Genomic DNA, 26,008 nt, shown 5'->3' with positions numbered 1-26,008 from the left:
GTCAGATATCAAATTATGCCAGTGATGGTGGGTCACGCCACCGAGAAGGCGATAAGTACAATTTACATGTCTTTCTAACGAGTGGCAAGACAGAGAGGCTTTCCACAGTGCTCCCTCGCAAGCTATTAACTTCAGAGGATATGATGCAAAGTAATCATTTGCATCTGAGAAAAACCATTAAAATTCAAAGCAGGTTCAAGCAGGTGTGAGGGAAGAGGGAAGAGGACTGGGGGCACAGGGGATGCGAGGGATGAAGAAAAAGTTGTTGTGGCTGCTTGATACATCCTGTCTGAATACGAAAACAAACAAGTTGTTCTTCGTTAAGTCTTACAAATCAGTGCATTACATGACATTCAGTTGGGAGGCGCTTTTGTCGAGACAGACCTACAGTAAATGCTTTCAACCTCCATCGGAACAAAAGCTAGATGTAAAAAAAGAAAAAAAATCCTCCCAAACATCCAAAAGTCTGTGCAATTTGAATGATCTTTTGTGTGAACATACTGTACATCCAGTATGTGTCTTCCATGCAGTTATTTGTGATGTTTTTGGCTGAAACATGACTCCTGGCACGAAACAAGACGGTCCTGCTGTAAGACTGATTCAGAATGTCACTTTGTTTGTCAGAGGATTAATGAAGCTGGGAGAAAAAAGATTTAGTGAAACACATCTGCACTGACACATCCTCCTCGAAACCAGCTAATTTAATGATAAGAAAATACGTGACATGATACAGGGAGAAACACTCATGAACTGATGACTGCTGTAGCGTCACTCCTCGCTCACAGCTCTCTAGCAGCCCCACCTGGTGACGAGTGGTACTGCAGGAACTGTCACGCATGTTCACTGCATGATCGGGGGGGGGGGGGTTCAGCTTGTGTTAACTTCTCACTGGGGCAACAGGGACTTCACTGTTAAAATATCGGCCACGCCTCGACAAAATGTATGATGAACAATATATAAAAAATAATAAACAACTTTCTGGCTCAACCAATCAGAAATTGACTCCAGTGACCGTCACACAAAGGTATAAGATGCAGTTGTATTAAGTGTGTTTCTTCATAGAAGACTCCACAGTGCAGTTTGACATTTCGATTTTCCACATGCATTTACACATGTTCTCCACTACGCTGCAGAGCAGGAGCACACACGGCAAAGGTCACAAATATGTTCAGAGATCTGTAGTAAATCTGTCATGATATACCACTACTGACACTATCTGTGATATTTTAAAAAATAAATATTGATATTGTGTTCAAAATCTACATATGATAACATTGTGAGGGCAGATGTTGAGGGCAGATGTTGGGCCTTGTGGATCTAATGTTTCATCTGGTTTCCTTTTCACTGTCCATTAAGTGCACACTCCTATTTGAGTCTAATTCATTTTCCAGACGAAACACCCAATAAACAAATTAAAGATGAATTTGACAGATTGCATTTTTTTTTTTTTCAAATTTTCTATAGAAGTCATGATAATATCATTATCTTGAATCCTTTTGGCCACGATAATCATGTAGTGAAAAACTGATATTATGACAGCCCTAGTTTGCTCATTGGGATTTAACTCTCTTTGTGCAGGTGATCACATAATTATGGAATGGGTAAATGTACCTGAGCAGCCAGTCCTGTACCAGGTAACAGCAGGTTTGATTCAATAATTAACTTTCAGCTTTTTAGAAAGCCTAAAATGTCATTATTAGTAACAAAAACAGACTCATCTGAATCTGAAAATGTCTCATGCAATCATCCTGATGGACATTTTTACAACACATTATGACAAACTTTGGTATGAGCCTATATATCTTTATGTGCAGCTAGTAGTTATGCAAGCATGTAATCAAGTACTCAGCGTGCACCTGCAAGTCTATGACACATTTGTCCAATTCAACACTCATGTAAAGGAAGTGTTTCGGTGTAATAAGAAACTAGTAAATGATACTGCATGCATGTGATGCTGACCTGAGCATGGAAGATGGCGGTGAGACAGAGATCTGCATGCGGTTTTCGGAGGTGACGAGGTCCTGCATGGTCCGGCTGATGTCGCGGAGCTGGGCAACGGTGCAGCTCCTCAGCACGGAGCCCTCCAGCTCCTCAGCCTCCACCTGCTGCTCCTCCTGCTGGATCTGCTGCTCCAGGCATCGACTGCGGTCCCTCAGCTCCGCCAGCCTCTGCTGCAGCTCGGCTATCTCCTCCTGCAGAAGGTTTCAACACTTTCACTTTTGATCCTGGAGTTCATTTCAGGTTTTATTCATCAGTTTGAGTTTTTCTTCTCCTCTCTGTGTGTGTTGGCATAACATTGTTCTGTTTTTATAGAGCTAATTGGGATCCTTATAAATTAACTGAAATGAAATAGCAGCACTTTAATTATCTAAACGATTACATTCAGCACTACTTTCAAGTACATAAATAAATGAGCATTTATCAGTACTATTATGTGGCAATATAAGTTTTGTATTATAAGTAGGAATCATTAGGTACTTGACTATTAAGCCACTTTTTGTTTTAGTTTTATATTAATGACCACTCTGGCTATTTTAGAAATGTCCTTCATGTGAAGAAGGAAAATGCAGTGATAAAGGCAGAGTACAAGAAACAGGCTAGAGACACACACACGTGACACAAAGTGCCAGAAATGACCACTGAGAGCTTTCATGACATAACACGAGCTGAATTTACCTCCACCATCCCTTTCTCTCGGATGAGACGATCTCTTCGATGCAGCGGTCCCTGCAGTGAGTCTGTCCGCTCCCCCGCATCAGGCTCTGCGCCCTCCCTGACAACCAGCCACAAAAACACAGTCACTGGTGCTGCTATTTTTAATCATGACATTACTAAACCGTATTTATTAAACCTTTCATCCACATTTCAGGGTCCTTTTGGATTTAATGTACCATTATAACAACAGTTTTTTTGAGCCAGTCTATTAATGTTTTTCTCTTTCTCCAACTCACAGACTCTATTTAACAAAGCTGACCCCTTCATCTCTTCATGTTTTCCTGTTTTTTTTACTGTTGTAAAAACTGGGACAGAGACACAGGTATGTGCAGAAAACCCAGTAACACAGCACTGCTGCATGAGCTTGCAGTTACAGTACATTTGTTCAGGATGCCCTCAGGAGGGACCCCACCTGATTCCCTTCCTGTTACAGGAGCTATTTTTGACATACCTCTGTCTCCACTCTGTCCTGCAACATTACAATGGAGGAAAGAATGGGCCAATTCAGAACCATTTATATTACATTATTGGATCAATTTAAGGTAGAGCTGCATCAATTAGTCAATTAATCATTTTAGCAACCAACAGAAAATTAACTGGCAAATATTTTGATAATCAATTAATGGTCTTAATATTTTCTTTTAATCAAAAATGCCAACGATTGACTGGGTGCAGCTTCTCAGATGTGAAGAGTAAATTGGACATCATTGATTATTTTATATACTGTGGTGTAGCTTATGAATTTATCCCCTGGGATCATTGGGACCTTATCTTAAGCTATTTTAAAACATCATAATTAATTTGTTGATTATATTTTTGTTTTATTAATCTGAAGCTGCAAAATAAATAGTGACTAAAGTTGTAACATAAATGAAGTGGAGGAAAAAGAATAATGTTTGCCTCTGAACTGTAGTGCAGTAGAAGTATATGGTAAGAGTACCTCAAAAACTACACTTGAGTGAAAGTTCAGTTACTTTCCACCACAGTTAAATATTAAACTGAACTGTGATTCTCCACATTAACACCGACCGACATTAACAAGAGTCTGATGATCCAACCATTTTGTCATGATGTTCCTTTCTTCTTGGTGTGTGTCCAGTCAGTGTGTGTCTGCATTAATAATGCATCATGGATCATTGTTGTCATACTGTTGTGTGACTGACCTGCGCTGAGTGCAGTCTGCCCTCTGGAGGGCGCTGTGCACCACCTGTGTGAGGCGCTCCAGGAACAGAGCCACGCTGGGCTGTCTGGAGGGTAAACCCAGCTGCAGAGCTCCTCGCTCCCTGCACAACTCCTCCAGCTTTTTCCCAAAACGCTCGGCTGAAAACACACACACACACACACTCTGATTAACATGCATATACAAAAAACATACAGTCAATAGCAACCAGGTCCAAGTCAGAAAGTCGATATAGAAACTTTTCCATACCGCTGTGTTGTGACTATACACAAAGCAATTTACCGTGTCGGCCGTAACATTTATGTAGCCTGCATTCGCTGAAATAACATGAGTACACGTATCATTCCTTATTCAATTAGCACATTAACTCTAACCAGAGAGCAAACTGAAAGAACAAGACATCATTCATTCATATCATTAACATCTTTTGACTCCTTCATTTCTTGACCTATAAACACACATGTAAGATGTTGAATCATCCCTCTCTGTTGACTTCATGGTTGGAGCTAAAAAATGATTAACATCAAAGGGTGAAACATCCAGATCGTGGTCAGCAAGGAAATCTAATCAACTGTCTTTTTTTCTTGTTTACAACCTTTCTTGGAAAGCTGTTCTTGAGCTTTTTGAGCTTCCTGCCGACAGAAAATCAGAAAAATGAAGTTAATGTGGAACAACTGGCACAATTTAAAACGCCGGAGAGGGGTTTGTGATGCACAATATCAAAAGGCAAACAGAAAACCTGACAAGACATACTGACCCAAATACTCAATGCACAAAAATAGTTCAAGGTCTGCAGGACCCTGACAACAGATGTTGTTTTTTTATTTTCGTCACAAGGGCCAAGAAATGGGTCAGAAAACAGTTTTCTCCTGAAAATAAACTTTCCTCACTGGAAAAAATATTCAGGTCAAGCAGGAACTGAAATAAGTGCAGGTTCTCCTGGACACGGATGAAAAGGGAGTCCGGATTTAATTTGTTAGGATTGAGGAGTCTCTGCTTCTTTTCCATTCAGTCTTCAAAGTTAAAACATCAAATGCTGAGTGTGAATGTTGAAACATGAATCACAAAGCCCAAGAAGCCCAAGGTTTTTCTCATGAATAAATGTGGAATTGGTTTCAGCTTTACTTACTCTCTGTGCAACATTCATTGGTTTTTGGTGTTGAATTGGACTTTGCTGACTGATCTGATGAGTTTATCACTTTCAAGTACAGACACACAGACTCTGACTCAACTGTCAAACTAACCCTCAAACCAAAACAATAATTATTTTATGTGTGTAATCTTCCGGTAACAGACACCATGCACACATAAGCCAAAAATACATGACTGGGACGTTTCAGTTAACGGCACTAAACTCTCTGCTCTGAGTTCGATGTCATTTACATGTCAGAGTCAGTAAACAACAAACCATTTCTTCTGCACTAATTAATGCGTGGCCCTCTGCCCTCACGTGCTTTATCACTCATTTCAGTATGATGCAGAACTAATCGAGTTAGCAAGAAATCCAATAAAGGAAACTGGGTGACTTGCACATCTTCACTCATTAAACACAAATGTCAAATCCTGACTCAACATGGCAGTGAAACGTCGATGTAAATGAGGACTAGATTCTCACAGAGTTGCCATATGAAAAGCTGCTACAGCTTCTTGACCACGCAAACAGTTCATGTTCACTTTGTCCTGTTCTCCGTCCAAGCATGTAATACAACATATAACATGTGAGAATTGTTCTTGATTAGGATCGAAATAATTTATTCAACAAATTAAGTTTGTAAAAAAAAATATCAAAAGAAAGGAAAACATGGAAGGAATTCAATTTACTGTGGTTCAAAGCTAGCACTCTTCAATCCGTCCACGGCGACAGTATCTCATCCAAATCTGAAATGACCTACTTATTGAACCAATGGCTCAGCTGAAAGTCTTAGTTCACCTGCGTCATAGTCATCATCCAAAATGGCCTTCTGCTGGAGTCTCTGCAGCTTCAACATCATGGACTCAATCTGAGAGGAAGACACAATGGACAGAAGACAGATCAGATTACCTAACAGTCCAAAGGTCAATGCTCTTTAAACAGACGCCGCAGGCCAAAAAGTGTGGGTGCAATGACCGTCATTTCAAAAGGGACACCAGGTCAGCCAGTTGAGGACTGGGTATGAACCTCATCATATAAAGTATAAGGTCCAGGATAATGTATATGGGTTGTAATATAATGTGTGGCTGTTCTACCCTTTTTATTCTTTAATTACATAACAAGAAAAAGGTTGTTAACAGCATTTTTTTCCAAACTTCAATCTTGTTTCCTAGTACAGCACCCTGCAGTCACCTAGTATTTAAAGGGGTATCATTTATTTCTCCTTTCCTCTAACATGCCAAGTAGTTCTTCCACTGTACCTACATTTAAGTATCAGTAGGAACCAGTAAGTATTTTATTGGTACCTGGTTCAGACAACAAAATTATACTGTAAATCGGGGCTGTATCATAAAGTATTTATAATAGTAGTAATTGCATTCATTTTTTGGGTACATTTCTCCAGTCTTTTATTCTTTTAGTCTTAAACACTGGGTGGTTTTACTTCATCTATGTTAGATGAGAAGGGCTGATGCCACAGATGTCCACTACAGTGGTATCAGTCTCAAGTATCAAGTTCATGGTAAGGACATGTAGAGTTTATGCACTAAAAGGACAAATTCTTCCGCCCATCCCACCATAAAAGTATCAAATGGATAGGAAACAGAGACAAAGGATCCTTCTTATTACCACATCAGAGATTTGTATGACCAGCTCATGGGTCAAAGGGTCCTTCAAGAGGATCAGCCACATGGTCACAAGGCAAAATGGGAGTAAAATCTCTGTTTTGTAACAATAAGACTTTATGTGTGTATGTGATTGTTGTAGAAAAGTTAACAACAAAGGGAGTCTCACACATGCAGACACACACACACACACACACACACACACACACACAAAAACTAGTGTTTCCCCCGTCTCTTTCCTCTTTAGATAACACAATCAGAAATCACAAGTCACATTCCATTCTCGAGTAGAAACATCACTTTCCTCTTTTGAAACACACATCTCAAATAATATAAAATTAGTAATATAAAACATGTCAATTAGTTCAGTCCCCTGATCTATATCATGTTGATGGTCAGAAGTTCGTGATGTAAATCTTGTTTGAGGCAATATGTGACAACACTGCCAGGATCCTCCATACAAGATAACAAACATTCAAAATGGTCACTATTATTATAATCAAAGGACTGCTCTGTAATCCACAATTATGTCTTATAAGTGCTAGTATCCATTTATTATGTTGTCTGATCAATTAACCACCATATTTTCAATGATGTACTAGTATGAAATCCACATTTGTCTTATTCCTTTCTCTCATTATTAGCGCCATTAGGTTTGTATATTGTTTTTTTAAAGTTATTTTTAGGGCATTTTTGCCTTTATTGTTATAGCACAGTGAGAGAGAGATGGAAAGCCAGGGAGAGAGAGAGAGAGAGAGAGGATGACATGCGGCAAAGGATTGCTTTTAGGCTTTGTGCCATGCTGCTGTTTTGTGCTTATTTGTACATCTTTTATGCTACAAGCCAAGTCAATACCAAATGAATCAAAAGGTCAAAGTATCTCATAATGTTTGATAAAATTTTAATCATTATTAAAACATGTTTTGAAGGTTTTTGACTCATCTGGACAACTCCAATCTCCTCCTAAGTCTCTCCTTTAAGTCTCGTAATTAGTGCTTTATTTTGCATCAACTGAACTGGCAGACAACACTATCTGCCCCTGACCGCCTACAAACTGCCAAGCTGAGAGAGCAGACGGAGCCAGTTGCCCGGTAACTACACCTCATCTCCAGGGAAACCACCCCAGAGTCGGGCGTGAAGAAATCCCCAGCTTTCAACACCAACAACTGCAGGTTCCAACCAGGAAAATCTCAAGCTACAGCGCGACTCACAGCAGGTGCGACTCCCTTTTCTGCTCATGACTGCATTGATGTTGAGATAAAATAATATTTTAATCATCAAATTTCATTAGTAGACATCTCAGTATCAATTAGTCATATAGCCATATAGTAATTAACCAAATCCTATTCTCTCCCACCATTGCTCGATTCATGACAGTTTATTTTATCAGCTGTTGATTAAAGCTGTTTTTTGCTCCACTTTTCATCTTGATTATTATCAGACATTGCATTTACTGTGTATTAGTTGTTTGTTGTTGTCCTGTTTTGTCCCTTTGAAGTAGAATCGAGAGATCACAGCCTCTGATATTAGATCCTATTGATTGGATTTATTAGATTAAATAATTAATGTATTAATTATTACCCCTGGAGATGGGAGGTGGTTCCCTAATTAACAAGGATTTGTCATTTTTAAAAAGAGGCTTTTGATGATATACTGCACTCATGTCTGATGCTAAATGTTATGCCATACAACCAGCAGGCGTTAGCTTAGATTAGCACAAAGACTCAAAACAAGAGGAAACTGTAAATGTCTGTCTTGTACCAAGTAAACAAACAACATATAACATGTTAATTTGTGAGATTTAGATTTAGTCATTCAGCTGGTTGGTGGATTTTGTCACCTTTGTCTTTCTTGTTTTCTTTAAAGAGGACATCTTAATGTGTTTTGGCCTCAGTCTTGGTTCTGAACCTTGTCTTGAAATTGACTTAGAGCCAATTACCGCGGTTGTGACCTCAGCCCTGCTTTTCATGCTCACATCAGGAGTCTATCATACCCACCTTGGTGTGAGTGCGGTTGTTTTGGAGGCAGTCCTGCAGCACGACCTCGTACCTCTTCACCAGGTTGTCCCAGCCTTGGTCGGAGGCGGGTGTGGCACTCTCATAGCCGGAGGTGACAGAGGAGGCCGAGGCTGTGTCCGAGTCCACAGACAGTGAGGAGGTGATCTCTATGTCCAGAGATTGGGAGTCACAGTCAGGCAGGTCGGACGTGACCTCGCTGTCACCGCACAGACATTCCCGCCAAAACTTCCCGCTTAATGACAGCTCTTCTCTCTCTGCCTGGCTGCCCTGGACAGGAGTTGAATGCTTTGAGACATCAGTGGGTAAGGTTGCTGGTTTTGTTTGAGGCGAGCTAGGTGCTTTAGTTGATTGATTAAGTGGTTCTGGTTCCTGCGCTGGTGTAGCAGTGGTTGTGTCTGTCGTCTGGCTGGAGTTGAGCGACTGCTGGATGAAACTGAAGCTGGAGTTAAAGGAGTCCTGCGGTGAGGACTGTAGTGGTCTTAACCTGAGTTCACTCTGTGGCAGTGAGGACAAACCCTGATGGCTGGATGTACTGTTAACAGCACTGCGGCCCACATGAGGAAGAGGATGGGTAACAGAGCAGATGACGCTTTTACTCTTCCAAGAGCTACATGTGAGTTTATCAGGCTGCGTCTGATTTATTGAGGACACTGTGACAGCAGGTGTTCGACTCATCCTCTGAGTGCTGGTTGCCTCAGTGATGTCAGTGTGACGTCCAGATTTTCCGTTCCTCATGCAAGTGGTCCTCCCTTCCTCGTCCACCTCCTCCTCCTCCTCCTCCTCCTGTCCATAAGTAGTGCTCTGTAGTCTAGACTGCTCTCCTCTCATGTATCCCGGTCGTCGGTGTAGCTTCTTACGGCCGCAGCTGCCAGCTGTCCCCGATGCTCTGCCACCTGTCAATACAGAGATTAACCATTAAGCTGGGCAACACGGTCATGAAGAAGATAAAGAGTGAGCTCATAGAGCTGGCAGGATTACCTGTGCAATCATGAGCTACATCAGGAACATGTTATGCTAAATGTGCCGATCACACCAGAATGTGAAAACACCGAATCATTAATACTCTCAGTGTGATATAACCAAACTAAAAAGATTTCCACCCAGTCCCACCCCTCTGCCCTTCAGGCTAGCATCTCATTGCTAACTGAATGAAAGAAATAAAAACTTGGGCAGCTGTGTGACATTTCCCAGGGTTCTGCTCCAGCTGTTGGGAAATACCAAAGCCACACAGTAATTTTGAGTTAAGACACGCCTCTCAGTTGAAGAGTGGACTGAAAGAACCATACATTTGAATTTGTTTATAATTGAAAACACAGCCGTATCACCGGAGACTAGTTCTCAGACCACGTGGCAGCCGATCTGGGGGTTTGCAGGCTTTGTAGGAGTGGGGTGGAAGTAATGTTGAATGGGGATTAATGGACCTAAACAGATCTGCAGTGATGCCAGCAAAGCTATCAAGATTCAGATTGGCAAGAATTATTCAGACAACGCTATAGCAAGTTCTAATTTTGTGGGGCTGCTATGTTTGACATATTTAATGACACGTATAAAGCTACAGTATGTAACCTTTTTCAGATATTTTTTTTTAGTTGAAATATGCTCCAGAGCATATCTGAATGTGGGGAGGTGCAGTCAAAGAGGCTTAAATCATTAACAATGAGTTGAAACATGCTAAACTGCTTCATTGGCCTGAGTGGGAACTGCAGAGTCAGGTGATAATTCTCCTTGTGATTATCAGCAGCTCCTTTCACATACATACATGTAGTCATTTGATTCATTCTTAACAGAATTATTGATTAGTGCTGCTTTAAATACCAGATGGATGAAACCAATATGTGCTGAAGCCTATCTTTTGTGTCAAGTAACTCTGGCAGTTTGGGAAAAGTTTAACTTGCATTTGTTTGGCAGGAACTCATGTTAAGTTTTCCCAGTGTTGTTACTGGATGCTGGCATTGAATTGTTTTATATGAAGATGGGCGGCAGGTTTTGTTGTGGGCATTACAGAAACAGAAACACAGGCCAACCCGAAAATTGAGAAGTGAGGGAACATCAGTGTAAACAGTATCGGGTCTGAGAGTGGAGCAGGGTGATAAAGACCAGTTTGTGTTCAGTGCTGGGCACCTGCTGCAGCTCCACATGATTAATACATACGATGTGTAGGATCCAGAGACGGAGACAGGCTGAAATGTGGGGAATCAACAGCCTCTTTGTGTACAGCTGTGCTCTTCCCTCTTTCACTTTTGGCTCTCAATTTTCTCTTCCCACTCGCACACACACTAAAGACACACAGAAACACACTGACACTTGTGTACTGAAAACACTGGGAGCAGTCATATCACTGTCATTGTAAAACCCTTTAAGATATTTTTAACACCAATTTTTCATTAATAAAAATCTGTATATAAAAAACAAGCTATTGCACTGCTATCTACTTCATAATGAACATTTACTTGATTTCCACACATTTTTTTTTCTTCTGTCTGCAGCTGTATGTCAAGACAGGACCACAGGGCATTGAACAAACCATGACCACTACAAAGCAACCACAGCCCCCAGCTCAATCCCCCATGACCTCCAGTGATGTCACTACTAAACCATCCCATGTGACCAGAGAGGAAGAGGCACAGAAAGACAGCACTTAAGGAGGAGTTGGGATGTTAGGCTGACTGGAAGCCAGGATTTGGAGTGAGAGTAACACAGGGGTGTTCCCATTGTACCCAGGCTGTGTATGTATGTGTGTGCAGAGCAGATAGTAAAAGCCCTCTGTCCACTGGGACCACCACACTAAAGCTCAGGTTACATACAGATCCATTAGTGTTTCTTTGCAGACGTGGCCATTGTTCCATAACCAATTTAAGAAACCCAACACTCTCTGTAAGGTACCAAATACAACCGCACACTGTCCACCATCTGGTGTGGTCAACATATAATGTAGCGGCCACTCCAGAGAGTCAAAGAGCCCAGGATCTGAGAGGAGAAGGACCCGCTGACAGAGTGTCACTGTATCTTCGCTATGCTTCGATTACACAAAGACGGCTCTTCCCAGTAAAGGGGAAGGAAATGCCTCGGGTCCATTGTGTGTGTGCATCGGTGTGTATGTGTTTGTGTGTGCTGAAGGGCATCTACATCATGGCTGAAGCCCTACAGGCATATGTCATTTGCTGCTTCCTGTCAGGCTTTGTGCTGAAATAGTTTGCCAGGAATTCCGGCAGAAAACACAAATAAGCAAAAGGAGACCTGAAGTGGTTCAGCACTGAGGGCCAAATGATCCCACTGAAACAATGAAGCAGCTTTCTCCATCTAACTTGTTGCTAACGTTTAAGAACAGCTGCCCAAAGTCTGTGAAAATTAAGCGTCTCAGCCAGAAGAGGCAAGATTATTTACCTTGGGAGATTAAAGAGGCCCTTAGGTTCAACACTGCATCCCATTGGTCGCTGCAAGCGTGTCAGCCAAAGAGTGAAGGAATGCAGAGGATCTCATAAAAACACAAACGTTTGAGGAACAACCTCAGCTCCCTCACACACACACACACACACACACACACACACACACACACACACACACACACTGCATGTCACCAGCCTCAATAGAAGCACCTCACCACTTGTGACCAACCAGGATGTCAGGAATAGAGAAGTGAAAGTCAGCGATGAGTGTTTAAAAAGTGTGTTTCTTTTTCCTTTTGACCATAAATATGACAAGTGGTGATCTAAATGTGAGTAATAACTACCTATCTATCTATCTATCTATCTATCTATCTGACAACAAGCCTATGTTGGTTGACAGGAAACGTAACCATAATGTATGGTGTTACATCTCTGCTCTTGTGACTGTTGTAGGAAAGCAGCTCCACACTTCCTGAATGACCACATGAGGATCATAAACCAGCTGAATGTGGGGGAGCTCGTGTTGTGGAGGTTCAGTACTGAAACTGTGAACCAAAAGTAATGTCTCACAGTATTCAAATGGTTTTAAGCAGTATTTCCTACAAACAACCTGTACTTAACCTATTGATCATTTCAGTAATGGAGTAATTTTGTTTAGTGAAAATGTCACAAATGTCAGAAAATAAGTGAAAATGTGACTCATTTCTAAGTCAAACGAAAATACAAGCTAGTCCACACACACACACACACACACACACACACACACACACACACACAATACACTTAAGGCAGAAAGCTGACAATCACGTTTCCAAAGTGATGTGCGTCTGAAAGGTTCTTCAGATTTAACATGACCAGCTGCCACGTTTAGGCCTCCAGCCAATAACTATACCCACAGTAAACAGCCTGACTGCCTGTTCTAAAGAAAAAAACATATATGTGCCACTTTTGGAAAATGTAAAACCTATCAGCATCATATCTGAACAGATGTTTGTGAAATATGCAAGTTAGTTGTGCAAGACAAAAGCACGTCAGCAAAACTCTTATGGCCGCATTGTACTTTCAGAGGAAAGAGGTCTTCAAGTATTTCACAAGTATTTAGTCACTTTCAATTCACCACTCATCATCAGTCATCCAAGTGGCTGACTGGTAAGCAGCCTTTGACCTCTGTGACCTGAAAGGCAGGGAACCTTCCCTGACATGGGAGCATCCCAGTGCTCAGCAGCATGTTGACTTGCACCTCTTGTTTTGGATGAGGACTCTTTACAGTATTTAGACCCACTGCACACTGTCATGTAAGGACCCTCCTCTGATGCTGTTGTATATATTTTCCCTCTGTGTACTCTCATCATCAGTGACTTAGCCCTTGTTTTTCTGACCTAATTAAACTGTGCAGCTCCTGATGAAAATTTAAAACCACCTTCATGATCAGCATTTTGTAAGATCTACAGATCATTGTTTGATTAACGTGAAGAAACAGCAGATAGTTTGAAAAGCATTATATAAATATAGATTTTTCTTTTTACCTTCTTTGACCTCGCAGTGGTGAAGTAGAGAGTTATTGTGACAATCCAGCCCCATCAGTCCAGCAAACATCTTCCCATGAATAAAATGCTGTTTGTAGCCAGAAGTCAGACGATGTCAGATCAGATCCCGGTTCTGCATGAAGTTACACCGACCATGTTTTAGGAGAAATGGAGCCAGGCAATAGGACTGATCTCATTTCCGTTGTGGAAAAGTGACTCCAGACTGTTATTTTTTTTCCCCACCCGCTTAGGAACAACGTGTGAAACCGGCTTTTACGCGCGCTCCCGTGTCCATCATAAACATTTCCTAATGAAACAAGTATCGATCTTTGTCCATCACATTCTTACATTTCTCCTCTGTGGCAAACCTGCGGCTTCAGTTGCGCTCGAACAGACGGTCCGGAGAGAAAAGATGGTCTTCATGTCATTTTTGTTGTTGACATATTGAACACGGAAAAAAAACATACGGTTGTTCAGGGTGATGACTGAAGTTAGAGCCGAGATAAATATGTGCCTCATCGATCAGTTGATCAGTAATCCGTTATTCGCTGCGCCCCTGAGTCGTGCGTCGTGTTGGAGCAACGTGAGCAGCTCCTACGTGTTCAGGAATTTGACTCCAGACTCCTTCAGACCGCCTCATAACCACAGCAGGCTGTCTCAGAGAGCTGCAGGACACATCACCGGATTAAACTGCTGCTGTTGCATATGCACGCCTTATTTTAGGACCATTGTGATTTCAGCGCTGTTGGTGCAAGAGAAAATGGGAATTATGAGAGAAAAAAAATCAAGAAAAATAAAACAAACATGGTGTCCGACAGCCAATAACTACCAATAAAGTTGCATTTTAGTGAGATTTAAAGCTCAAATGCACACGCAAAATTGAATTTAGTGATAAATGACTGTTGTTATTGTAGTAACTTTTTAAAGGTCCCATACTTTACACTTTACATTGGTTTTATTTGAAGTTTTGATCCATAAGAAGATATATTTTAAGAACCAAAACCCATCTCAGAAGGCTCTGAGCGTCTCTTCTGATTGGCTGGCTGTTTTCTGAGTGATCAAATAAAAATTTAGCAGATTTCAGGTAAACACACAAAAGAAACCAAGTGCTGCAACGTTGAGGTGGGTCCAGGTGGGCGGGGCTTGGGCGTTTGATACTTTCACAGTATTAATAAAGAACCTAGACCTGCTTTATGGTTAAAAAAAAAAAGACATGGACATGTCACTATATACAATATGGGACCTTTAAAGGTGTAAAGATAATTTCTGGAGCTTTAATGAATTCAACATTACGTTCATAAAATATCCATATAAATGAAACAGTTCATTTGAACACTAGCAACACATATGTCCCGGCACTGTTGACACTATGTTGGCAGACTAAGACTAATTAAATATGTAGGTCAAATTACTCCTTGTGTGCAGGAAAGTAGTTTAAAGGCATCTTTGCAGTGTTAGACCCTCCTAACACATCCTTATAGTCCTCTTTGTTTAAGCAGTGAGGGGGTGCATGAGAAGAGACCCCACATAGAACTGAGTCTTTTCATGCTCCTTCCAAATGGCCCATTCATTCAGCTTGGCTGAGCTGCAGACTGATGGACAAGACTCAGTGATGAAAAGCTCAGTTCAGTCGACACAGTGAGTGCAGACCCTACTTGCTCAGGCTACATGACGGAGAATGAAAGAGCTGTGTGGCAGAAGGGATAAAATCCACTGCCTCACTTGCACAGCAGAGTGAGATCACCTGCACAGTATTAAAGATTAGAAGCTCTTAATGTCCTTTAGCAAACAGATCAGCTAACTGCCGGTCACAGGACAACAACTCAGGGCTGCAGCATGTTTCCTCATGCTTCATAATTCACACTGCTGGCTTTCAGCAGACTTCCAGGTTGTAACTGGTCTGTTTTTCTCCAAAGAAAACACAGCTCATGGAAATTTCAATTATTTTTACTTCATTTTTAGTTCTCCAGTCTATAGACTCTATCTTTTCTGTGCAGTTTTCATTCCCTGGTGCATATGGCATGTCAGAATGACACTTGGCAACAATCAGTGATGATGATGACGGCAATGATGACGATAATGATGATCATCATCATAATGATGATGATAATGATGATGCACCAGATTTTAGGATTACCTCTGTGACATTGCAGCTGTAGCTTCCCTTTTAGTTTTGTCACATTTATCTTTCAAACTTTCAATCAGATTTGTGATGACATGTTTGTACTTGTACAGAGAAACAAGGGGCAGACAATGAACAGTCTATGTAAGAAATGTGAGCATGGCATCAGAAAATAACACATAAGACATATTGACAGATATTTATATATGTAAAGATAAATATATAATATACATAAATACTTTTCTTTTTTAAGTGAAGTCATCACTTGAAAACACATGAATTTTCCTGCTGTGATATTGTCTAAACATTTATTGTCAAAAGGTTTGTTCATGCTTCAGTGCTTTTAAGATACTGGTTCAGACCAAGAACAGTAGGTTTCACCATGTAATCATCCACCATGATTCTACGCTCAATCTATTGTTTAATTCATCCATAGCTGCACAATGGATTGAGTGTCTACTTTCACCAGAAGATGTCAGACTTCACACAGATATAGGTTTGGGGTTTGGTTCCATATATTCCTTTTGTTAGGTTATTTTTTATTGATTATAGTGTTTTTTTTGTGGGTTTTTTTTTGTTTGTTTTCAGTTTGTGCAGGTCAGCAGGGTTAACTGCCTCCTCTACATTATTCCTGCTGATATCTACATATTGTTGACCTTCACAGGACACCAAATGATGTGAATATCTATTTAAAGCAGAAATGCATCTTGTTTTGCATGCATTGCATTCACTAAACAGTAATATTTTGACGGCCACGTGTTCATGTTGCAGTTCTCTGTCTCCAGTATTTTCAACTCAGCTGCGATATAATCAGATATTTAGCTCAGGAGAATTTATTTGCTGTTAAATAAAAACTGTTTATGTACAGTCTCTGTTAAAGGCACCAGTTGCTCTCTGCTCCCACACAACAAGACGTGTGATTTACATTTCTATCTTTAAGAAAACAAAAAGCAAAAACCAGTTGTCTTTCTCTCTCAGACTCTCTCATTGAAACTCACCAACTCCTAAAAAACTGACCAAATAAAATTAATTTCATGTGAAACAATCCAGAAAATTAGTTGAAATTAATTTTTTTTAAAGCATGTATAATGATAATTTACTATACTGTGTTTGATTAATTTCAGATCAGTGTATTTATAGCAGTACATTTCCTCTCATAGAGGACAAGTCAGTACTAATATTTGCCACCAGATGGCACAATTACATAACATTGAAATCCTATGGAAGTCTGTGGAACATCAGGAGCACTGAAACAATGCAGAATCCCATGTGTGGATAAATAAAAAGCTATGAACCAACAACATAGCAAATACTTTATATTTATACAGAACACAGAATTAGTCACAGGCAGATTGTCACTGAGCACTTTCAGTCAAGGAAGCACCACAGCTGCCGTCAAGGATAGTAACTGGAAAGCCAGCAGAGGCAGTGTTGTTGTGGTTTGAACGATCAGGCTCATAAAACTGACAATAAAATTTTGTTTCCCCAAACATGAATTAGAGTTGCTCTTACTGACTAGGGATTATGCAGGAAGACTGTTTCTCACTGCCTCCAACATCCATCTGGATGGTAATAACTGTCACCATGAGGTGAGGAGGAAGGAGCAGGAATATATCAGCTCTCTGCCAGGAATATTTCCCAGCATGAGCCAAACCTAATTTTGAATTCACGTCATTGCAGCATGGTGAGAATTGTTTAAAGAGCGTAGAATGAGGAGGCAAGGGGTTGCTTGTGTGTGTGTGTGTGTGTGTGTGTGTGTGTGTGCGCGCGTGCGTGTGCGTGTGCCAGTGGGCCCCGCCAGAGAATAGGCACGTACAATATGTGTATTTGTCACACGTGCCACGTGAGAGCGGAGAGAGAAAAATAAAAATAAACACACACACATTATCAAAGCAGCTCACAGACTGGGAGATCATGGCATATTTGGCACAGAACTTTTATTCATGCAAAACAACTGAAGCCATCTGATTTTTATCAAAGAAAAAAAAAATCCATTGTCTATTGCAACACAAAAACAATTGTTTTTATTGTAATAATAATATCAAAATTAGCAGGCATGTCATGAAACATATCAAACATCTGACAAATCCCATTAAAAATACATACAAACAATAGAACTGGAGCCAAACTAAAGGAGACAATGACACCGCAGAGAACATAAACAATGTTGTTGAAGCAGTGGAGGACTAAACTACTCCTTCCTCTGGGTCGATGAGTGTGGTTCTACTGGAGAACACGTCGGCCAACATGTGTTTGGGGATCTCTGAGCCGCGCACACGCAGGGTGTAGCAAGCGTCCTCCACTTTGCCCAGGCTCTGTCGCAGTGTGTGCAGCTTCTTGGACACCTCGTAGGGGCCCGTGTTTCCAATGTAGGAGAAACCGTCATGGATCTGCCGAAGGAACTGGCTCAGCTGGAAGGGCGTGTCAATGTCGCCGTTGCCCACGCTGCTGATGCACATCCGCATCAGCTCTCCGGTCAGGTCGGCCACGCCGAGCAGATAGTCTGAGGGCGTCACATGGAAGGTCAGGACCTGAGCTCCCAGCGGCAGGGCTTCAGCTGCGCCCTGAGACGAAAACATGACGAGACAGGATATAAAAATCACACGTGAATGTCAGCAAAAGATGTAGATGATGAACACTCTTTGGAGTCATTTTTTCAAAGCTTTTTTTCACAGATTGTGCACATAAATTCTTATCCCAGCAGGCTTTACGCACAGGACCGATGGTGACAACAATATTTACAAGATATGACTGTTACATTTTGCAGCTGTGCTTTTAGAGAGAACAACAACAAATAAGCAATTTAGGTGTTTTCTCAAGCAAGATGATGCTTTTACTACAAAATACTGAGGTTCACACAATTCTGTCTGCATCAGCAGGGACCCAGTATCTCTGAAAATAACAGGCAGAGTGGATAAAATCACATAATGACACATAATGCTTATGCAGTACATAGCACCACCCAACGCTGCCATCACCACTGCTTTGAAAGGAAAAAGGAAAATAATGTAAAATGAATATACAACTAGTTTGACAGTTTTGGGAATATCCTTGTTTCTTATCAAGAAAACAAGGATATTCATTAGATGAAAAGATCAACACCACTCCCATGTCTGTGCACTAAATATGAAGCTACAGATTTTACCTTTGGATAAAGCCAGGCTTCATGCTAAACTAAGCTAAGCGAAACATATCAACCCCAAAAAAACAGTAAAAAATTAAACTGAGTTGACAAAACAAAGTGCATGCAGCTTAACCCCACCATTGTCATTAAATGTACCTTAGCTCCTACCTTCTCCGCTCTCATGAACACCAGTCTGGCGTTGATCTCCTCCAGGCTGATGAGGCTGCGATGACGGATGTAGTGCAGGAAAGAGATGGCCTCCACATACTCCTGGATCCCTAATGCATGAAATCACATTGAAATGGATCACCACAAGACAATGGCTGTTGAATTTATTTATACTACTCTAAAACGACTACTATCTATAAAAACAAGGCCAACTATGTTTCCAGTGAGCGCAGCACGTAGAGTGTGTATAAACACTACATGGTATCTGCACAGTATAGATCACAGATGTAGATAATGATTCAAATAAAACCTGTTTCCTGTCATGGTCTTTTGATTGAACAACAGTAGCCATTTTTTGTGGTGGGTTGAGATGACCCCTCATTTGTTTTCTGGCCCTGTGTCAACAACAATCAAATAATCACAGGACGGAAGACTTTGTGTCTGAAGTTTACTTTTGGAGCGGCAATTGAACTTCAAAGGGACTCCCTATCTCCCTGCAGCTAACCACAGTGTGCTGCAGAGAGCCGGGAGGAGGATCCGCTTCATCTCCACTTCACTCAGAATAACTTTCACTGCTCTTATTAGATATTTAAGTCCAATCGCACCAGCATTTTTCACATGGACCAAAGCCATTGACGCCATGTTGACCATTTGAACCGCCAGTCCCCCTCCGTATTATTTATCTAACCTTTCTATCTTCCGACCAACCTTTTAGACTTTAAAAGCTTATTTTCTCATTCAGTTTCAGATATTGCAAGTGAAACATTTCTGTAAAAGAAATTCAACGCTGACCAGACACGTGTTTACATTCTTACCAACTGATTGTCAACTGACTCTGTTTTATGTTCGCTGCATGCCAGTGCTATTTTTAGCTCAAAGAAAGAAGTCTGTTTATCAAGCTACCAGCACTGCACCTGGAGTCTGGTCAGTTTTCCCAAGTTTTGTAGCCGTGGTAGACAAAGCGAGGTACTGTATGTAACATTCGCTTCTGTGTACAACTAAAGAAACTTAAGGCTGGAAAAAGTTCACTCGGTCACACTGTTACACTCTCCTATGTCAGGCTCCTTCCTGATCAGCACTAAATCATTCATTTGTCATCTACATCACTGAAGGAGCAGTGCAAATGCTTTTTAACGCCCTTAAAAGTAGGATAATAATAATAATAAGCATACATTCTTCTGTGTTTATTTTTATTTTTCCCCGTGCTTGATGTGATGCTGCTGGTCATGATGCCTGAGGAATAGGATGATTGCGCCCATTAGAGACTGCACGTACTTCTGTGCACCAATTAGGATATCTCAATATGTGAGTCAAAGTCTGGTGACTGCTGTCAGGCCACTGGGAACGTGAGCTCAGTTTGTGACTGTTAAAATTCCCCTAAATCACGTGTAAGCGTGTTTTTTTAAAACTTGAAATTCAGTTTTTGCTCATTTAGTCATGATCATATAGAATATATATATTATATAAGATAGAGAAAGATTTAATACCATGTAGTCAGGGATTTTAAATGAGCTGCTTACTAGAGGGACCATATCCTTGAGAAATTCAGTAAATAGTGTAGATCATGTATATTTTATGTTCAAGCCTCAAGCCTTTAATTGGAGGATTTTTATAACCTTTAAGAACAAAAAAGCTGCCACAAACATCTAAACATTGGCATTGGCTCCACAGCTGTGACGCTGACTTAGAGAGAATACAACCCGGCCTGAGGCGGACAGGATATGACATGAAAAGGTTACACAGGCTTTGAGGCAAGCAGGGGGAGTTCAGTTCCTGAGTTTACTGCCAGGAGCTGATCGTGTTATTTACTCTGAAGCAGCAGTTACCTTTGGTCACCAAGGCCCAGAAAAAAAAAAAAAAAAGTTACTGCAGATAATGTCTAAACAATGACTCAGGGAAAACCAGCTGGAAAATACAAAGGTTTTACTGGCACAGTGGTTGGAAAAGTTGAGGGCTAAGCTTAAAAACTGCTTAAACGCTCCGTTTTGCAAAATGATATGGCACAGATTCCTGTATTGAGAATAGTGAATATAGTGTCTTAAACAAATGCATGAATGTCCACAGATGATTTAAAGATTAATTGAGCTTAACGTTTGACCACAGAGCGGCTCACTGAGTTGCAGGTGAACCTTGCGAAAAGCCCCACCAGTATACTTGTGTTTGCACTGTCTCAAAGCTGCAAGCCGGTTCAAGCTTAAGAGCTTATCAAAGCACCACACTGCCCTGTTATCAGTGGTAATTACGTTCAGATTCAGTCCATAATATCTTTAATGGTCCTTAAATAAAAAAAAAGCAGACCCATTACACATGCCTGGAGACTTCTCGTCCAGCCAAGATTATCTGGAGAGCCCATGCAGAGAGCCTAGTCTCAATCTAATAAAGACGATAAAAATGGAAAAAAAAAAATGAAAGGTCTAATTGGTGGGAACTGCCACTGGTCACGTCGCGGAGGATGCAGCAGTGATTCCTGAGTGACCACAATCTAAAAATGACTTCCCCAGCTGCTAGATAACAGCTAACCCTCGCTCCGAGTGATGTTTTTCTCCGAACTGTGCAGACATTTTGGCTACGCTAACAAAAACTGATATTGATGCTAGTGGGAAAACAACTTTATCAGAGGGTGTGTCTATCATATCCAGGCCTGCATCAGGGTCACGCTCTCACACTATCAGTGACTTTACAAATAAATCGAAAGCACAAAAGTAGAGATTGAAGTGATAGCAGCCCAGCAAAGAGAATTCCTCCTGAAAGCTCCCGTGTAATTAGCTTTTTAACTCATGTCCTGTGCTGGTGCTTATTTGTCAATTCAGAAATGTATTGTTATATCTAAAGAAATAAGAACACCGGTACATGGTTGTAAAAACATACTGAATTAGAATTACTTGAGTGGTAGTTTTAAATAGTAAATCCTAAAATCTATCAGTTTAATTACATATTTATATTTGTTTGAGTAATGACAAACCATATATGGCATACGTCCTCATAAAAGCATGGAATAAAATGCATTAAAAAAAAATCCAGTTTGCTCATTGTGTAGCACATTGTTCAGGAACAAAAACAGAATCCATAACACTTTCAACGTGCAGATGGGCATGTCAGCACTGCTTCAAAACAGACGTGTAAAAAATGTGAATTTATCCTTTGGAAGACATGAGCTAATTCAAGCAGGATGACGAGGTGTGTGTTTCAACTAATATCACAAAATTAAATGTTAGGTTAAATGCAAATGTTGTCAATGGGATATTCAGCAGGGTATGCCAAATGATTCAGCTGACTGATTACACTTAATTAAGTCACACACAGATTAAGGTGATACAGTTTGGAATGTTTCTAAGGACCAAGACTTCAACCTGGTATCTTAGGACTTAAATGTAATAAATCAGGATGATTAAAACAGCCCCATCGGCCCATTTCGGGGCTGAGGAAAATACGTTTACTTGCATCTTATGCCGCAAATGTCTTTTAGTATAAATATTTATTTTACATATCAATGAAAACAGCTCAGCAATACCAAACTTCACAGGTGAAAGTTGAAGTGGAAAAACAGCTGACAGCTCTTTCATCACTTTGTATGCCTGGAAATGTTAATATGTGTTATGAACTTGTCTGAGCAGAGAAATGTGTTGCTTTAGTAAAGGTGGTTGATCTGTCTGCTTCTTTTTTTCTACTACAGTGTTTGTCATTTGCATTTCCCTGTTTAACACTTACCCCAGTCCTTTGATATTTTAAGTATAATCTTTAAAATACATCCACACAATTATTGAGATGTAAAGTTAAGAATTACTAAAACTTTATTTCCTCTTTTCATGAACCAACAATGAACAAGGCCTTACCATTGTCTATTTTCACAAATGACCTTTGTACAATTATTTTCCTGACAACCTAACTTTAAAGATTTTTGTATCCAGCACAATGAACTGAAATATTTAGTGGTCAGTTGCTTTTTTAAACAGTATTTAGATTTACTCATTTGGCAAATGCTTTTATCCAAAGCGACTTACAAGTGAGAGGCAGTACTAAAGCTTCAGTGCAGTAGGAGACCTTCGTGTAAGTACTAAATCTATTCAATGAGTGGAAGGAGATCAAGTAAAGAAATGCACAGAAAGTGCATGGTAAGTGCTAGTTAGGCATGTTAGGGTGTTAGAGATGTTAGGAGAGGAGGTGCTCTTGGAAGAGATGAGAGATTCTTTAACATAGAGAGGGATGCTCCTGCTCTGATAGCATCTGGCAACTTGTTCCACCACCAGGGAACCACAGATGAGAACAGTCTGGACTGAGATTGTCTTGTGTACACGGATGCCGTGTCAGATGACATTCCTTGGAGGAACGCAGTGGCAGTGGCCATGGCTTCTTCTTGGTCGTGGCCTAGAAGAAGCATTAGCCAGTATGATTGTGTTCAAGTAGTTGGGTGCAGACTAAGAAGTTACTTTGAAGGCAAGCATAAGTGACTTGAATTTGATCCGGGCGGACATGGGTAGCCAGTGGAAGTCAATTAGTAGCCACATGACACGTGACCTTTTAGGCTGATCAAAGTCCAGATGGGCCGCCGCATTCTGGACCATCCGTAAGGGTCTTACTGTGTATAAAGGGAGGCCCGACAGAAGGACATTGCAGTAGTCTAGACGATAGATACCAAGGCCTGGACCAAGAGTCGGGTAAGGCTTGATTTTTCTTATGTTGTGTAGTGATAAATACAACATAACAGCTGTATGAAAACTCACCTGGAGTGAAGGCTCTGTGAAACTGATGGATGTCCTCTCCCCTAAGCTCTTCAGCAATTTGACCGATTTTCTGCCTGACTCCATCCAGTTTTACATCTGCTTCATTCAGAACGTCCTCTGGATCTGGTACACTTCAATCCAGAGAAAACCCACAGAATAACAGTTAGAAATGCAATGACTACACAAGCACAAAGACTTGAATAGATGATATATTCTGATGACACTTTTGGAGTTGGTTCAGGAACTATGAATTTACTTTTTCATCACAGCATTCATCATTCAGATCATTTTAATTAAATGTTATAACTCCCCTTCCATTACACAAATTCCAAAAAAATATGTGAAGGCTGATGCAAATTGACCTAAATTAGAAAGATCTATAAATATTTTAATGTTATTTTAAATGCTGATGATTACATCAACATGAGCTGGAATTATGGTAAAAGCAACAGCTTTGTTTTAGCTCCTCAAAATACACACAGTTACTTAAGTCTACTGTATTAACATTTAAATCATCAAACTGAGCGGCATTCTCTCACTGAATCTGAATAAAGGGAAGAAATCTATTACCCTTTCCAAACTAAACTGCATCAATTAACATGTCTTTCCATAACAGTACATACCTTGTTACTCTATGCAAAAGAAAAATGGTCCTCTTGCTTTCAATGGTAACATCTCGAGAGATCTTAACAAGACGCTCATATTTGTCGTGTTTGGTATCAAGCTCCTGCTGGAAAACTTTTAGACAGAATGAAAGTTTAGTTTGAATACAGATATATTCAAAATGCTAATGACATGCAGCAGCCACGTGGCTGAAAAATGTGATCAAAATGCTGAGGATTCAGTTACCTTTGAAAGCAGCAATGACAGGGGAAGATGGGTTGGTATTTGCATCACGATCCTGCCCTGTATCAGCATTTTTCCGTGGACATCCTTCACCTGACACAAGACAGAAAAACTAAGGTAATGCTGCAGTTTGCATTTAATAATAAGTGTGTCCAGTTGCCATCATTCTTTCTAAACTGACCTTGTCAAATAAGGGCCACATCACCAATTTTGCACATGAAGATCAGTTTACTTGTTTATTATTATGTTATTTTGACTTGGACTTCTGACTGTTTGATAGGGGTGGGGGACTAACATAGAGTATAGCATTTTTTGTGGGCCGCAAACCCCATTTTAGCAACTAAAACTTGGGATACCTCCTACCTTGTTGGACTGTCTCTCGCAAATCCACAAACTTAATGGAAGAGCAATACTAAATCACTTGTGAACTCCTTTAACATATGTTACTAAGGCTGAAACTATTGAACTGGAACAATTTTGGGTATTAGGGTTCTAACTTAGTCCTAATGCAAATAATGTCATTGGATGGCTGTTGTAGCATCCAAATTACAGTTAATGTCAAACCTAATCTTTGAAAACTACTTGGCGCCTGGTGCTATATTCTATTGAAAGCTTTATTCACTTTTATATCAAGTAAATACTACAAATTCACAGGTTCCAGCTTGTCAGATGAACAGTTTTCGGGGGTCAGACACATCGAGCAATGAAGATATGAGCCTGGACTCAGTAGAAAGTTGAGGGGCAAACGACCACCACTGCTGTAACTAACAAATTAATAAAGATGAGTTAGGGTATGATCTTTGGTAAACAGTGCGGTAGTAAGAATAGGGCAGGCTGGCAGTTTTAATATTATTTAAACAATCACTATAGTTCAACCACAACAGATAGCAGAACGGCGCATGTTAGTTTTAACGTGTTTATTGTTAGCTAACTGGTTCGTTGCTAAGCTAGTGAGTTGTCCCATGCTGATGACAGCAAACAGCACTACACCTTGTATGAAAAATGTTTGACTTAGTCTCAAAAGATGGACTTACCCTCTCGCTTATTCATGCTGTCAGTGTTGCAGTGTATCCTTTTGATAAATCTAACTATTTCAGGCTATCTTCGTGTTATATTTGAACTGTTTTAGCCTCTATCGCCCGTGCTGCCAAGCAGATATAACACAGATGAGTACTTCACATCTGTCAGGGACTATCCAGGTCATAAGACAAAACAGCTTCACTTTCTCAGAAAAGTTACCATCTCCGGGTAATGATAAAAACACCGACTAAGGTCTAAATGTCCTTCTATGAGAGGTGAAACCTTTTTTTAATAACAGGCATTCCTGTGGACCTCATTCATAGCGGGGCTTCAGCGCTGTTTACACGCGTAGCAAGAAATGAAGCGCGTTGCATCTTGGGGGATGTAGTTAAACAACGGAACGTGGCATTTGTTTTTGTTATACCATT

General features: G+C 40.5%; 2 protein-coding genes across 6 annotated transcripts in view; both read right to left on the bottom strand.

The window, feature by feature from the left end:
• Window positions 1-14,620, bottom strand: part of disc1 (DISC1 scaffold protein) — a 44,475-nt gene extending 29,855 nt beyond the window's left edge. The window contains exons 1-6 of one of the 4 annotated variants that reach the window (XR_008829564.1): window positions 13,580-14,620; window positions 8,647-9,560; window positions 5,826-5,895; window positions 3,879-4,035; window positions 2,677-2,773; window positions 1,960-2,192 (exon numbers count right to left, since the gene is read on the bottom strand). Coding sequence is in view for 3 of the 4 variants with exons in the window: in XM_056395493.1 (XP_056251468.1) it covers window positions 1,960-2,192; window positions 2,677-2,773; window positions 3,879-4,035; window positions 5,826-5,895; window positions 8,647-9,560; window positions 13,580-13,649 (1,541 nt within the window). In the remaining variant the exon portion in view is untranslated. Of the gene's footprint in view, window positions 1-1,959; window positions 2,193-2,676; window positions 2,774-3,878; window positions 4,036-5,825; window positions 5,896-8,646; window positions 9,561-9,645; window positions 9,759-12,051; window positions 13,498-13,579 lie in introns of those variants that run through there. The other 3 variants (XM_056395493.1, XM_056395495.1, XM_056395494.1) reach the window with 3 other exon arrangements.
• Window positions 14,621-17,619: 2,999 nt separating this feature from the next.
• Window positions 17,620-25,933, bottom strand: tsnax (translin-associated factor X). Of its 2 annotated transcripts, none has more exons than XM_056396324.1 (6): window positions 25,595-25,933; window positions 24,564-24,653; window positions 24,338-24,452; window positions 23,715-23,845; window positions 18,982-19,103; window positions 17,620-18,265 (listed from the first exon to the last, which is right to left on the bottom strand). In XM_056396324.1, the coding sequence occupies exons 1-6, from the start codon at window positions 25,608-25,610 to the stop codon at window positions 17,888-17,890; spliced, it is 852 nt and encodes a 283-aa protein (XP_056252299.1). In that variant the 5' UTR covers window positions 25,611-25,933; the 3' UTR covers window positions 17,620-17,887. The 2 variants fall into 2 exon arrangements, with proteins under 2 accessions (XP_056252299.1, XP_056252300.1); XM_056396325.1 differs by having other exon boundaries at window positions 18,994-19,103; window positions 25,595-25,932.
• Between the last annotated feature and the right edge of the window lie 75 nt (window positions 25,934-26,008).

This window comes from Seriola aureovittata, chromosome 14 (assembly GCF_021018895.1).
Source record: "Seriola aureovittata isolate HTS-2021-v1 ecotype China chromosome 14, ASM2101889v1, whole genome shotgun sequence".
Classification (NCBI taxonomy): domain Eukaryota; kingdom Metazoa; phylum Chordata; class Actinopteri; order Carangiformes; family Carangidae; genus Seriola; species Seriola aureovittata.
The sequence above is the reverse complement of the archived record's forward strand: the minus strand, read 5'-3'. Positions and strand labels throughout refer to the sequence as shown.

Excerpts from the sequence above, each read along its gene's own strand:
- tsnax (XM_056396324.1), bottom strand. Across the intron at positions 24,453-24,563 it reads TGTCATTGCTGCTTTCAAAG|TTTTCCAGCAGGAGCTTGAT; the intron begins GTAACTGAATCC and ends TCTGTCTAAAAG. Across the intron at positions 19,104-23,714 it reads TCACAGAGCCTTCACTCCAG|GGATCCAGGAGTATGTGGAG; the intron begins GTGAGTTTTCAT and ends TTCATGCATTAG.